Source organism: Gouania willdenowi, chromosome 7 (assembly GCF_900634775.1).
Source record: "Gouania willdenowi chromosome 7, fGouWil2.1, whole genome shotgun sequence".
Lineage (NCBI taxonomy): Eukaryota > Metazoa > Chordata > Actinopteri > Blenniiformes > Gobiesocidae > Gouania > Gouania willdenowi.
In genome coordinates, this window is record NC_041050.1 from 2,415,848 (window position 1) to 2,432,431 (window position 16,584).

The following is a 16,584-nucleotide window of genomic DNA, read 5'->3' on the forward strand; positions in this document are numbered from 1 at the left end:
GTGAGTCACCAATGGGGCCGACTATGCTCTGGGGCTACTTTCACACCGGTTTAGTCCTGGACTGGGTCTGAATGGGTGGAGGACAGCTGATCATTTCATGGGTTTAGGTTCAGAGAACAACTTCTGATCTGCTCTAAACTGCCTCTTGTGCAGTTCTATGAGCTAACCACTTACTGTAACCACTTACTGTAACCAGTTCTATGAGCTAACCACTTACTGTAACCACTTACTGTAACCAGTTCCATGAGCGAACCACTTACTGTAACCACTTACTGTAACCAGTTCTATGAGCTAACCACTTACTGTAACCACTTACTGTAACCAGTTCTATGAGCTAACCACTTACTGTAACCACTTACTGTAACCAGTTCCATGAGCTAACCACTTACTGTAACCACTTACTGTAACCAGTTCCATGAGCTAACCACTTACTGTAACCACTTACTGTAACCAGTTCTATGAGCTAACCACTTACTGTAACCACTTACTGTAACCAGTTCCATGAGCGAACCACTTACTGTAACCACTTACTGTAACCAGTTCTATGAGCGTTGCTGTAGTAGAGACTTCTCTAGACAGAGAAACAGAAACCTGAAGAAGAGGTTCTAATCTATGGTAGCGCTGTAGAGTTTGTTCTTTACCAACATTCAACGATGGAGCAGCAACAGTTTGTTGTGTTTTTGGTGGTTTTAAAGCTCTGGTTTGCACTGCTGTCAGCTTTCCTGATCACCCACAATGCCGTGCACTCTGCGTTATCGCTGATACTTCATGTGTTTGATCCAATCCTAATCATTCTAGACATAGATTGGAAATGCTCTGAGACCGACAGAAACAATCACTGTCAAATGTTCCTTTTCGATCCGCTCTAGACTTTTTTTGCGTGTTCACATCGACCAAACGAGGAGGAATATCAGATCAAACAAATCCTAGAGCGTTTTAAACACTCTAGGATCCGTCGGTATGAATGCACCTGAATCAATTTCCCCCGGGATTAATAAAGGAATTCTGATTCTGATTGAATCAATCAGAAAGGTTTAGAACTCAGTTCTTCCAGACATTTGGTCGTGTTGGTCAACATGGGTGTCAAACTCATTTTGGTTCAATGGCCAAATACGAACCAGTTTGATCTGAAGTGGGCCGCAGGTTTTAGGCGCGAAAACGAACAATTTCAACATTAATGTGACCTAGTTATAAATTCAACGTATGGAAGACATCAACCATATCTAAACAATAAGTGACAGATACTTAAATGTCCTTTGATTTATTTATTTTTTGACCAATTTGTATTTAATTTGGGGAGATTTTGTGAAATAATTTGAGAAAAACTGCATTAATTTTTGCAAAAAATTGGAGTTCTTTCAACAACAACTGAAGTATTTGGAAATATACACAATGATTCATGTTTTTGTTGCCATTTTCACATTCTCCAAATGCTCTCAAGGGCCAGATTTGGCCCCCAGGCCTTGAGTTTGACACTTGTGACATAGGACAATGATTCCCTGAGCAGCTGATTATGCTGCTTTGTACACAGGACACTTGTCCAGCCACATGCTAATAGCCACGCAGCAAAGTGTGGTCGGCATTAGTGATGAGTAGAAGAAGCGCATGAAAACGAAACCGTCGTCGAAGCCAAAAACTACGAAGAAAATTGTGATTTTTCACATCGGCTTCATTTGAATAAAAATCAGGTAATATTGCACAAAAGTGTCGAGCAATCACTGATGTAATTACACGTCGGCATTATGTTTTATGATCCCTCCTATGGAGCAATAAAAAACACAAGTTATCATAACTCATAATAATACGAAGCCTGATGCCTGAGGTGTTGATGAATTATTAATAATAGCAGTTTTTGTGCAATGTGACAAGAAAAGCATTTTTCCATCTTCTCCATTTGAATGAATCCTGGATGAGTTCCACGCGGTACCCACCCCCACCCCCCCACCCCCCCACCCAGGAAACAACAATCCCATAACATCTGTGTGTGTTTACGTGTGTTTACTTCACTAATTGTCCCAGTGCTGTGAACGCATCACAGCGAGGCCGGTCCTGGTCGCCCTAAACTAATGAAACGTGTGTGTGTGTGTGTGTGTGTGTGTGTGTGTGTGTGTGTGTGTGTGTGTGTGTGTGTGTGTGTGTGTGTGTGTGTGTGTGTGTGTGTGTGTGTGTGTGTGTGTGTGTGTGTGTGTGTGTGTGTGTGTGTGTGTAGATACAGAAAGTCTCATGGTTTGCAGACCACCTCACGTAACGCAAGCCTCACATAAAATGGAAACGTCTACACACACACACACACACGCGCGCACACGCACACGCACACACACACACACACGCACACACACACACGTGACGTTCATTCATAATAGATAAATGTGTATATGAAGATGTTTGGATTGGATTGAGGTGGATTTCCTTCGGGCGTTTTAAATCTCACTGGTGGAGAAAATACACTTTGGTATTAAAAAAACATGACATGCATTAAACTAAGGCACATAATATATATATCATTACGCTGACACTACAGTGAATTAAAACCTTCATAAAATGATTAAATAAACGAAAGCACATCGCTCGATAAATATTCTAAAGGTCCAGAGATAATTGTGCACACACTTGCACCCTTGAACCCATGCATACTATCACTGCTGTGTGTTTCTGAGGAGTCTCTTATGCCCTAAGCAGCAGGAACTGTGTCTAACATACTTTCAGGCTGATAAATATAAGAACATTACAAACGTCACTCGTGTAGTATTATATAAAACACTATATCTGCATGTTGAAGGGGAAACGGCTTTATATATATATATATATATATTTATATATATATATATTTTCTCCATACACCAGACGTTGCTCTAATTTTAAGGGGCGCCCAAAACAAATCGTCCAAAGATTTGACTTCAAAATACACAAAATAACTCCCATCACACACAGAATGATAAGTAGTAGAACAAAGTATACAAGCAACAAAATCCCACAAAATGATTCATCAAACAGACAAAATTACAACTAAGACACACATAACAACCACGTAAACAACTCTTATACAAAATGACTCCATATAGACACAATATGGCCAGAAAATCATGCACAAGAACACACACAAATCATGATTAAAAAAAAATACACAAAAACAACTCCAAACACACACGAAATGACAAAATAAAATGCACAACATGTCAACAAATATCAACACAAGCAACAAAATCACACAAAGATACACAAAATGACTCATAAAGCAGACAAAATCACAAACTACACACACACAACAATCTAAACTGCACGTAAACAAAATGACTCCAAAGACACACAAAATTATGCAAAATGAGGAAAATACAAGAACACAAAAATAACGATTAAAAAGACAGTAAAACTACCCCAAAACACAGAAAAATACACTAAATGACTCCAAAAACACACAAAACAACAACAAAACCACACAAAAAGGCAACAAACACCAAACTTTGAGTTTTTCCTACGTCTATGATCTGATTGGTCGTTTTTAGGGGCCACAATCTGTTGTTTAACTTTCTCAGACTGTCCAACACAAACCATACATAGATTTTTGATTTATCAAAAATATTGAGCCTACAGTGGATTCAAATGTTTGACGTAAACGCTAATATAAACATATACAAATGCATTTTGTTTTCTTAAATGACAACATTTTTGAGTCACTGTAGATAATCAGAATTATTAACTTTCCTCTCGTGTGAGCAATTGGAGTCGAGTTTAGTTTTTCACTTATGGAATCATTAAATCATTGTTCAAAAATAAATGACCAACTTCTCCATGCTGTCTAGATGTATATCTTCATTTTTTTTTTATTCATGTATATATGTTTTCCCTTAATTACTGAATTTTTGATGTCCGTTTGAAATGTGCCTTTAAACGCTAGCGGCTGCTGTCTTGTTGTGCCTAAACTTGCCTGGCCCTGACCTTTGCTGCGCAGCCGCTATAATTCTAAACGCTGACGTGAATGTTAATGGCGTGGCGTGTGTGGCCCTGCTGTGCGCCGTGCATGTCGTGCACTATGTAGCGACTGTGCTACTCTGTGACTGCATTTCACGCCCTGTAAAGGCCATCTGTAATTAACATTCACCACGTCGTCGCTGGGCTTTAGGAGACCATTTGTCAGCCGTGCACGGATCTGACAGCACTTTAATTCATTTTGGGACAGTCTGGGGAATTCATTTATGTGGCATATATAAAGAAATGAGTGAGCAGGATTAAAAAAAGGAACCCATAACCTCTTTGGTCCAACTTTTAAAGGAGTGGAAGGAGTTTTGGTCATGATGTTGTTAGCTTTGCGCCGCGGGTGCCGTTAGCTCCAGGCTCGTTATGACTGAGCGTGTCCCCGTCTGACACCAGCTGCTAGTTCTGAGTCAAGAGGCGTCATGTGATGGACTGGACCATAAAGAAAGAAAAGAAAACAGATTTATGCCTTTTCTGTTGCTGTCTGCTTTAAAGAAAACGCCTCTTTTGTCAATATTTCACAGATAAAATCGATCGACTGCTTTTTCTTGTGGAGTCAGCATTAGTAGGACGTCATTTTAAAAGAAAATAAGCATTTTTTTGCCGTTTGGATAGAAAAACTGTGAAAACTCAGTCATGTGTTCGCCACAGATTGGTGATGGTTTTTCATGGACTCAAATAACACCAACAATCAATAGATGCTTTTATTTGTCACATGCAGCGCTGCAGGGTGACACCTGATCACATGCTACGATAACACGTCATTGATCCTTTACATTAAGACGTGTCGGTCGAAGCTTTAGTCTGTGTCATATAGAAACTGTGTCATATAGAAACTCTTTTTTCAGGAGGGAAAGTCCATCATTTCACAAGATTTCATAGCGAGATTTTGCAAAAGATTTGATATTTTCTGTTTCCCTGCTGCTAAGCGTTTGATGATCCGTTTACATGTGCAGTAATATCAGGATATTTTCTCTTTTGACCATTTCAGGAAAGTAATTCTGTCCCATTATCCGTAATTGTGGAAAATCAAAGGCTTGAGATCCCTCGTTGTCATTGACGATCAAAGCTAAGCTAGTATTGTAGCCTCATGGACCGACAAGTTGGATTTGTCAAAATGAAAAAGGAGTGAATTTACACTTTTATCACAGCGGGGGCCATTGTGTGTATTTTTGTTGTTTTGTATATTATTTTTACATTGTTTTTGTGTATTTTTGTTTTTATTTTTTGTATTTTTGTTTTATTTTCTATATTTCTGTTGTTGTTTTGTGAACTTTTCTGTTATATTGGTTTGTTTTTGGGTCACTTTGTTTATTTTTGCTATAGTTTAGTGTATTTTTGTCATTCTGTGTATTTCGGTTGGTGTAGTGTTATATATATATATATATATATATATATATATATATATATAGTAGTAATTTTTTATTTCCGTTGTTTCTGTGTATTTTTTGTGTACTTTTGTTGTTGTTTTTTGTATTTTTCGGTATTTTTGTTGTATTTTTATTTTTATCTTGTGTGTTTTTTGGGTCACTTTGTGTTTTTTTGCGATAGTTTTGTGTATTTTGTGTTTTAATTTTGTATATTTCTGTATATTTATAAGATGAATAGATTCTGATGGATGTATTTTTTTTACTTTTGTAGGATTGTGTGTGAGATGGATTCCACTTCCAGGGACAACAGACCTGGTCCAGTCCAGCTGTGTGTGGGCGAGTGTCGACCAGAACTGAGGGCGCGCTCATCACATCACTACACGTTTGTGGTACGCTCGCAGATTATTATTATTATTATTATTATTATTATTATTATTATTATTATTATTATTATTATTATTATTATTATTATTATTATTTCTCTTCTTTCACTTTTACAGAGACTCCTACTCTGATATAAATCTTTTTGCACTTTAAAAAATATCAGGGTAACCTCCCAGAAAGATCGGGGCGTGACCCCGTGACCTTCTAGCTGTGAACTGAGATACTGACACAATTACTTTTTATTTTTCTCTTCAGTGTTTAACAGTCGATCTTATTATTATATGAGTGGAATAACATTTAAAGGTGGGATGTGATTGGACGGTTTAGTAGAGGATGTCGACACAGATCGACGAATAAACAAGCTGCTAAAAATAAGAGAGGATAATTATCTCCTCTCTGTTCCACGCCCTCGCTAGCACGTTCCCTTCTCTCTGTCATCATCTGCTCCCGTCCCGTCTCCAAACCCATAATCAGTGAAGCACTTTCACACCTTCTCAATTAGCACTTAGCATTACTATCACTATTAACAGCACTCGCTAATTATACTGATGCTTACTGCCTACCTGAGCTAGCTAACACTGGAAGCTAGCACTGCAAGATAACGCTGTAAGCTAGCGTTGGAAGCTAGCGCTGGAAGCTAATGCTGTAAGCTAACGCTGGAAGCTAGCGCTGGAAGCTAGCGCTGGGCCTCACACTGATGCTTTAATGAGTTAATGTGTGTTTAGAGTAAAAATGAGAAGCTCGAGAGTTTTACCAACATTGAAAAATCTATTCCAGGGCGTCAAACTCATTTTAGGCCAATTACGGACCAGTCTGAGGTTAAGTGGGCCATAGATTTTAGCTGGAAAAAAGAGCAAATTCAACATTATTGTGCCCTGGTTTGCACTTTCACGTATGAATGATAGCGTATGTGCAGGATCTTCGCTTAATTTTCCCTGATTTTGGGGAATTTGGGGACATTTCATAGAATAATTTGAGGAGAATTTGCCAGATTTTGTAGAAATCTAAAGTTCTTTCAACAGTTTGAGATTAAAAATAACTTTCGGGCCGAATTTGATGCGCCAAAGGGCCGGATTTGGCCCCCGGGCCTTGAGTTTGATCTATTCACTCCACATGACATTTGTAGGTAAATACGGGTCAGATAAGAGGTGAACATGTTTATTGCAGTGGTTTTCCAACTTTTTCTGCTGTGCCCTCCCATTATATTTAATATTTAAGTTCCAACTGGTTTCTTTGCTACTTTATTTATGTGGATTCAGTGACGATGTTATTGCTTCAGACAGGCGTCAAATCTGGAAGAAATCTTTGTGATGGAACAGTCGACAGATGTTAAAACTAGCAGTAAAACAGATGGATAGAAAAAGGGAGAAAAGTAGGTAATGTCAGAAAGATTCTGGAAACATCTAAATACATTTAGGAGTACAGTACAGTACATGGGAGCTGTATTATGTTTTTGTGTGTTTCTGCACTTTAAAGCTACTAGAGATGATCATTTTTTTCATCTGTATATTTTTATTAGTGTCAAAGATCATTTGCTCAAAAAAAAGATGTTAAGGGTTGAAATTTTTGCTCAAAAGTTTGTTTTTATTTCATCTAAAACACACATAACCACGTACCAAAGGCCTCCAAAGATGCACAAAAAATACAAGAACACACTCAAATAATGATAAAAATACACAAAATGATGAGAAAAATGTCCCCAAAAGTGAGAAAAATACATAAAATAACTCCAAGAACACACAGAATGATTTTGGAAAAATGTTTACTGCATTGCATTGTGGGATGTGGAGTCGTGTATGGATGCATAGAAGTGTTTTTACTTAGACTCCATTTTTGCCATGATATCAACCTACTCCATCAGACATTTACATTTCTAAAATAAACATCCTCCATATTTTTTGCTGCAACTTTCAGTGAAAACAGCAGAAATCAAAATCACAGTAAGAATGAAGTAAAAACACATACATCTATGGGACTCCACATCCCACAATGCAATGCACCAAACCTTTCCCTCAATGTTAATCATCTTTCATTAAATAAAGGATACGTACAGTTAGGGCTGGGCGATATTAACCAAAATGGCGATATACGATATACTGTAAATCTTGATGTTTTTAATTCAAATTAAGTTTGACCAGAAAAACAATTCTGGGTCAAATTTGCTGATGAAAAATGCCACACAGACACATTTAATGACAAACAGCTGATCAATATGATCCACATTTGGGGTCAATAGATGCCTTCAAGAATAATTTGTGAACAATTTGAGCCCATTTTTGCTTATTTTTTACCATTTTTCTGCAACTACACCAAACTTGCCATATTTTAACCTATTTTCATCACTTTTTCATTCCATAATTTTGATGCTTTTAATGCATTTTTACAACATTACTCCCATTTCTGTCACTTCTACATCACATTTCAATGACTTTTCTGCATTTTTTTCCACTTTCAATACATGTTCAGCACTTGTAAATCTTTTCCACCACTTTTCCACCTAATGTCACATATTTTGACCCATTATTGTCACTTTTAACCTCTTATCACCATATTTCATGATTATTTCCTCCCCATTTCAACCACTTTTAAGCCAATATTGACACTTTGAAACCTTATTACAACATTTTCTGTCCGTTTTTATCCACGTATCTAATTTGCAACTTTTAACCAATTTCTGTGGTTTTTAAAATCCCATTTCACCACCTTTTCCACCATTTTTGGCCACTTTTAACTCATTTTATCTCTGATTTAAACAAGGATTTACATCTATAAGATAACTATACTGTAAACTATGGAGCAAATAATACTAAACTTCCTGTACAACAGTGGGCATTATTCAGATGAATAAATAAATGTGGTTATCACAGATTCATAGAACAACCGTCATTTATAAACCTTTTCCACCATTTTTTTTACCTAATCTCACATATGTTGACTCATTATTGTCACTTTTAACCTATTTTCACCATATTTCAAACATATTTTTGCCAATTTAACCACATTCAAGGTTTGTCATTCCCATCATTGGCCAGTTTTTAACTTTTAATCGATTTTAGCAACTCCTAGAGCAAGTATTTTAAAACAAAATAAGCTAAATATATATATATATATATATATATATATATATATATATATATATATATATCGATATAGGCGATATTGTAATTTTCTATATCCCTAAAAATGAAATTGTGATATATCGCCCAGCCCTACCTACAGTACAGAAAAGTGGAAGTCTACCTACCAAAATAAAAGTCTGTGCTGCAGGTTTTGTTGGTTTTCCGTGAGACGATGTCTTACCTGTGACCACACGAGCCGACGGCTACATTTGAAGCGTCTGTAAATAAATAAATAGAGCCGTACAGGTCCTTTTTTTCCTTTGTGCTCCACTGTGTTTCTGCACAATTGCATCTGTGTTTGTTCTCCGTAGTGTGGACATGCTGTCTACTTGGTTATCTGCCCATCTGTCTGTGTGAAGGCTGTAAACACTAATTATTTTCAGACTGTCTTTAAAAGGCTTTACTCTGACACAACCCGGCGAGGCACAACATGCCGTCGGAGGCTCTCTGAGGGGCTCCTAAGAGCTTCTTTTCTTCCTTCCACTCCACCACTACCACCAGGGTCTGCACGGCAAAATATGGATGACTGTAATTTGCAGGAGATGCACAATAATGTGTTAAAGCTTTAAAGCACTTCCACGGGGAGGCCTCGGCATCCATCTTTTAGTGCATCTTTATGTTCTCATGATCCATCTTTTTCCTTCCGTCAGACTCCCACCATCGTGGCCCTGTCTCCCAGCAGAGGACCAGAGTCTGGAGGAACCAAAGTCACCATCATGGGGGAGAACCTGGGGGCCGGCAGCAGCGTCAACGTCCAGTTTGGAAACCAGACGTGCGAGTTCTTCGGGTGAGTTTCTTCTCTCACAACGTTAAACCTGCAACAATATGTGTTTATAGTAGACTTCATATCATAAAGTGTCTTTGTTTTCCCAGTGAAACTTCTATTTATGCCAGGTTGATGTGAATTCTGATACTTTACAGACTTTTAAACATTTCTGTATGCAATACATACACATTGTAAATGGTGATTGATTGCAAAGAGGTATGAGTAAAACACTAAAAGACTCAGAGAAAAAATAAATCAGTGGTGGAAATGTTCATAAAACACTGTAAAAAGACTTTTTAGAGCAGTTTTAGACCTTGGGCAATAAACTATGGAGAGCCGCCATTTTGGTCGGGATGTGACGCACGCTCGTTGATTCCATCTACTGTTTCTGAACAATGGTGGAGTGTAAAGCCAATGGTTGCTATAACAACAAGAGAAAAACCCCACAGAAACATTTCTTTTGCATCTCTAAACCAATAACAATACTAAGTCAGAGTTATCCAGATGTTAGCTCCATTATATCGGTACAGGATACACACTTAATACGTTTACGGTGATATGTGAGGACCGCTTCAAGCTGAGCTGCTATGAGAGGGATGTGTGGGCTAAGCTAATGGGCTAAGCTAATGGGCTAGGCTAATGGGCCACGAATCATAAGTTACGTCTGTAACCGATAGAATTCCCTCACAGAGAGTCTTTGAACGCAGCTTGTAAACGTACTTGTTCAGAGCACTACTATGTTTCTGCTTACATGGCAGGGGGGTGTCATGGCACTAACCACACCCCCACCACATTGTTCCCTCCTTTTTCCTTGTGGCTAAATGATGAACTGGTACCTGTTGGTTAGGACTCCATCCATGAACAGATATCCTTTCACGCAGCTTTAATCTCAGTTTTTAATCATGTGCGTGCGCTTCCAACACCTAACTACTACTCAGCCATGGCTCGTTTCTGCTGCTAACAGCTACAACTACACTTACCACAATGTAAACACACCTGTTACGGCTTTACCTCCCACAATTCAACATTTCTTTAAAGGGAGAGGCCAGGCCGATCAACAAACGTGTGTCATATCCTCACCAAAATGGCGTCTCTCTATATTTAATAGTGTAAAATCGTTCTAAAAAGTCCTTTTAATGTGTTTTTTCTTTAAATATTCACTAATTGAACAAGCTGCTAAATGTTGTTTTTTTTAATACACTTTTCTCTTTAATATTCCTGAGATTTGGCCTTAAAGGGATTAAATCTCTCTTCTGCTGAAACCTGTTGTAACATCAAACCTTAAAATCATTTCTGAGGTTTATTTTTCATCTGTTTCTATGAGTTTCATTCAGTCTGTTTCGTGCTCTGTTTTTACCTTCCTATTTAAAGCTCTTCCAAAGTACTTTTGCAGTGTTGTTGTAAGGTTGGGAAGTCAAGCTAATGTAAATGACTAATGGGTGTAATTACTGCATTTTGTGCTTCTCTGGTGTAATCCTGCATTAGAGCAGAAATAGATCTAGTTCCACTACAAACTCTCCTCTGGTAATGAATGGAAGGGCAGCTGCTTCTCAGTGTCCAGAGAGTTGAGAATTTATCGAACGGATGATTAGAAACTGAACCAGCAGAGAAAACATGTTTTTCTCCTCATGCAAAAAGTTATTTCAGGATTGGTTAAATATCTGAAACTGAGCTTTTATCACAGCAGGCGCCATGAGTCACATGATCAATATTCATGTGAACATTTAGAATAATGACTAATCTGAGCATTAATACAGGAAATAACTTTTTTGTGGTTATTTGTGTTTTTGGAGTCCATGTGTTTAATTCGTTGTCATGTGATGTCTTTCTTTGTCAATTTTTGTATTTTTGTCGTAATTTAATTTGTTTTACAGTCTATTTATGTGTATTAAACTATCTAATTGTGTATTTTAATGTCATTTTGTGTGTTAGGAGTGAATTTGTGTGTATTTGTTATTGTTTAGTTTGTTTTAGAGTCGTTTTGTGTATTTTTGTTGCCATTTTTTGTGTATTTTTTGTAGTTTAGTTTTGTAGTTTCATTTGTGTATTTATCTCATCGCTTTGTGTGCTTTTGGAGTCATTTTGTGTATTATTGTTGACGTTTTTTGTATCCTCTGAGGGATTTGGGGGTATTTTTGTTGTTTTTGTATGTTTTTTGGTTCATTTTGTGTCATTTTATTGTTCATTTGAGTTTGTTATTTTGTGTTTTTAAAGTCCATTTTTGTATTTGTCTCATTGTTTTGTGTGCGTTTTGTATTTTTGCTGATTTTTGTATTTTTGGAGTCATTTTGTTTAATTTCATTGTTTATTTGAGTATTTTTCTATCATTTTTGTGTTTTTATGAGTATATTTGTGCAACTTTCTCATATTTTTGTGTGCTTTTGTGTAATTTTGTTGGTGTTCTTTGGTCGTTTCTGTTTTGACGACCACCAGCTCTAAACTTATATAATCCCGTCCAATGTTTGAATTTTCTTTGACTCTCTCAGACACTGATGCTGACTCAGCTTGTTTATTGGTAACTCTCTTTGACTCGTAGACGGACCATGACGGAGATCGTGTGCTACTCTGCTCCGTCTCTATCCGGTGTCGGTCCGGTTCAGATCAGCGTGAGCGTCGATCGCGCCCAGATCCACGAGAGCTTGACCTTTAACTACATCGAGGACCCGACCGTCCAACGCATCGAGCCCGACTGGAGCATCGCCAGGTAGTGGATCTGCATCCCCATCATCTCCATCAGTCACAGAACATCCATGAATCAAGGCATCACATTCAATTACTGCTCAGTTTACTTCTAATTAATCCAGATCTGATTAAAACAAACAGACTGGAGACGACAGTGATGAGAGTGAGATCCTCCAATGGAAAGCAGTGTTGATCCATCTGTTGAAAGACACACACACACACACACACACACACGCACACACACTCTGTGCTGCTAATTAAAAAGGAGGAGAGCGATGGAGATGAAAAAAGCATCTTAGCAGAACAATGTGCTATCGGAGGTGTGAGTCCACAGCAGATGGCGTGGGCTCAGAAAAGGCGTAAATTGGTATCCGGCAGCAAACGCACAGCAGCACCGACGAGAGAACAGAAGAGGCAGAGCTGCTGCACGCCAACTACGTTTACTTTGTATCAAAAACAAACAAACGACAGGAAGCAGTGTAAAATCTACCTGGGATTAGAGCTCAGAGGGAAGGGGGCGGAGCCAGGATTTTAAACGGCGTGGATTCATTTTAGTTAGTTTATTTTTGACATCATTACATAATGGATGAAGTAGCTGCTAATTCAGATAAAGATTAGGATATGAGGAATATATCTTTGTTTTTATGTTCCTGCATTACACCAAATTTGCCATATTTCAATCTATTTTATTCATATTTTTGCTCTTTTTAATGCATTTTTGCTGCTTTACTCCCGTTTCTGACACTTCTCCATCACATTCCAATGAATTTTCTGCATATTTTTTCCACTTTCAAGACATTTTCTACACTTATAAACCCTTTCCATCATTTTTCTCCCTAATGTCACGTGTGTTGACCCATTATCGTCACTTTTAACCTCTTTTCACTATAAGTTATGCTTATTTTGCCAATTTAACCACATTCACGATTTGTCATGATCAGTATTTTCCAGTTTAAACTAATTGTTCCTACTTTTTAAATTATTCCCCACCATTTCTGCCACTTTTTAGCCAACATTGACCCTTTTTACCACTTTTTAGGTCCATTTTTGGTCACTAATTTGCAACTTTTAATCTTAAAATCCCATTTTTTTCCACTGTTTTTGGTCACTTTTAATCCATTTTATTTTCTGAATATATCAAGGATTTACATCTTTGAGGTGATCATATACTGTACTATAGTGCAAATATTATTAGTAAACTTTCTGAATAACTGGATATTATTCAGATAAATAAATAAATGTGGTTAGCACAGGTTCATAGAACAATGGAACATCATTTTGCTGACTTTATGGCTGTATTTTGGGGGTTGCGGGCTGAAAAAGTTGAGAACCACTGTTCTATATTGTGTAGCATTCTTTAATTATTTTTTTAATCTCCAACCGCATTCAATTCACTGCTTGGCACACTTTTCACTTGAAATAAAAAATGAAATGCTGCTGCTCCTAAAGCTAGAAACACATCCAGGCAGTTTTCCAAGTGATTACTTTTTCACAAACACTTTAATTAAGGACGTTTCCAATGGTAATACTTATTGAAACAATGTGGGTCAGGAGTAAATGGATGTATTGAAAGTGATTAGTCAAAAGGAGGAAACTAAATGTGTCTTGTCTCTCTCTTTTCAGTGGCCACACCCCTCTGATGGTGACGGGAAACAACCTGGACGCGGTCCAGGAGCCCAGGATCAGGGTGAAATACGCCGGACGGGAATCGGTCAATGTAAGAAGGACTTGTTGTTTGTATCGGCCGCTGAGCGTAGCCACACATGCTTTTCACGCTCACAGTGGAATAAAACAGAGTGGAGGCACGACACATTAAAAGCTACACCAGCGCAGTAAATGATGACTAGTCTGAGCAGAAAACAGGTCGTTCCTAAAGCTCTTTAAGTGTCTGTAACTGAGTCAAAGCCAGTGGTGAATGATGGAGTCTGAACTGAGAGGTAGAGTCTGGTTTGAATCAGCAGGGAGGGAGAAGGTTGCAGATGTATATATTTTGTTCATATTGTGTACTTTAGTGTATGTTTTTGGGGTAACTGGGGATATATTTGCTGTCATTTTGTGTACTTGACGCTCATTTTGTGTATTTTTGTTGTCCTTTTTTGTGTGTTTCCGAAGTCATTTTGTAGTTTTTCTTGCTGATATTGTGTATTTTTGTGCATTTTTTAAGTAATTTTGGGTATTTCTGTCAGCATTTAGTATACTTTTTGCTCATTCTATGTATTTTTGAAGTCATTCTGTACATGTTTTTCTCATTTTGTGTTTGTTTTGTGTGTTTTGGGAAAAATGTGGGGTATTTCTGTTGTCATTTCATATACACTATGCTCATTTTGTATATTTGTTGGGGTTTTGGGAGCCTATTTGTGTGTTTCTGTTATAGTTTTGTGTGTTTTTGGAGTAATTTGGGGAATATTTTTTGTTTTTTTCTTTTGCTTTATGTTTTATGTTTTCATTTTTTGTGTTTTTGATATTGTTTGTGTGTTTTTGATGTCAATTTTGCCCATATTGTGCACTTTTGTTTGTTTTGTGCGATTTTGGAGTATTTGGGGGACTCTTCTTGTTATTTTCTTTGCTTTATGTTCATTTTGTGTATTTTTATTGTCATTTTGTGTGTTTTTTAGGTAATTTTGTACAGTTTTTTGCTCATATTGTCTACTTTTGTGTTTGTATAGTGTGTTTTTTGTGTAATTTAGGCTTTTTTTTCTTTGTTTGTTTTTTTTTAATATATACTTTAAGCTCATTTTGTTTAGTCTGAGCAGAAAACAAGTCGTTTCTAAAGCATCTGTAACTGAATGAAAGCCAGTCACAACTGAGAGGTAGAGTTAGCAGCTCCTCAGGTTTCACCTCTGTGTTTAAATTTATAAACTTATGCTGTAATGAAGTGTGATTTGGGTGAATCAGCAGGGAGGGAGGATGTTGTAGGTGTTCACCATCCTCCTAATGGCTCCAATGGAAGATTAAGTGCAGTCAGAAGTCCACGCTCAGCATAAAGAGCCTTTTTATAATCAAAGTCTTGGTTTTTTTGCAGGAAATCGTTAGCAATTGCATTTGAACCCATGTCCTGGGGGGTCTTTGTTTAATTAAGATGATGAGATTTCCTCTCTCAGGGTCTGAGCTGAGGTGGGAAGGGCAGACAAAAGGACTTAAGGGGGCATGATGGGTAAAAAAAAAGGCAATTAGATCAGCTTTGGAAAGGAAATTACAGCAGTTGTGGACATCAGCAATTTGCTCAAGGCTTTTTCCACAGACGTTTCTGGCTATATGCAGACGATGCAGATGCAGAGGGTCCCTCGAACCACCAGGGGGCCCCAAAGCAGAGTTCTAACAGAGCCGTAGATAAAAAATATACTCGACTTAAGCGGGTACACGCAGAAGGAGAGCACTTATAGTTCATAAGTCTAAAAACTCCAAAATCACGTGCGCAATCTAGAACCAATCCAGATGTTTGAGAAACCAACCTGACATAATTAAGTCTAATTTCCTAAAGGTCGACAATGACATTTTAGAAATGTTTCCAATGATGACAGACATTTTGGAAACTGATCAGTTTATTGATCTGGATCCCCTGCAAAACGTTGTAAAAATCCATTAAATACTTTCAATTCAGCCTAGTTTTGCTAACAGACGAACAAACAAACAAACTAACTAACAAACAAACAAACAAACAAACAAACAAACAAACAAATAAACAAACAAACAAACTAACTAACAAACAAACAAACTAACAACTCCTTGGTGGAAGTATTTTTAGATTTTCTTCCTTCCACACCAAGGATGGCAAACACCAGATTATCATTTATTATTATTATTTGATAATCTGGAAATGTCCTTATTAGTAGATCTATGCTTAACAAAACATTTTATTTTGCACCACATTTGTTTTATTAACTTTTAGAAATGGGACAACTTTACAGTTTTAGAGCCTTTGTTCCGCCAACTTTGAAATCACATGATTGATGATGTCACATGGCCCCATTTTGGTCAAAATGACAACTTGTGCTGCTTTTGGTTGCTCTAAATAATCAGGAAAAGTTCAAGTTGTTGATGTAACCCTGTTTTATTTACCAAAAGAGGATAAAAATAGGTGTGACCCAAAAAGAGAAGAAGAGCTCTCCTTAAACAGCGCGCTGACACGCTCTGGTGGCTGGAGTTAAACGAGTAATCACGGACAGTAAACAACTTCATTTCTCAGGGTTTGTGCATCTTTTGAAAAAGCTTCTAAATGATGTAAAAATCAGGCTGAATGTGAATTCAAGATGGAGGAACACAGGCTCTAAAACTGTAAAATAGTCCCATT

The 16,584-nt window shown here is 37.4% G+C and overlaps 1 protein-coding gene across 2 annotated transcripts in view; it reads left to right on the plus strand.

Moving 5' to 3' along the window:
• The window catches only part of plxna2 (plexin A2), a 259,815-nt gene that overhangs the window by 189,627 nt on the left and 53,604 nt on the right, over nucleotides 1–16,584 (plus strand). For both annotated transcript variants that reach the window (XM_028452432.1, XM_028452433.1), the window contains exons 14-17: nucleotides 5,614–5,731; nucleotides 9,496–9,632; nucleotides 12,148–12,315; nucleotides 13,917–14,010. In XM_028452432.1, the coding sequence (XP_028308233.1) occupies nucleotides 5,614–5,731; nucleotides 9,496–9,632; nucleotides 12,148–12,315; nucleotides 13,917–14,010 (517 nt within the window). The remainder of the gene's footprint in view (nucleotides 1–5,613; nucleotides 5,732–9,495; nucleotides 9,633–12,147; nucleotides 12,316–13,916; nucleotides 14,011–16,584) is intronic.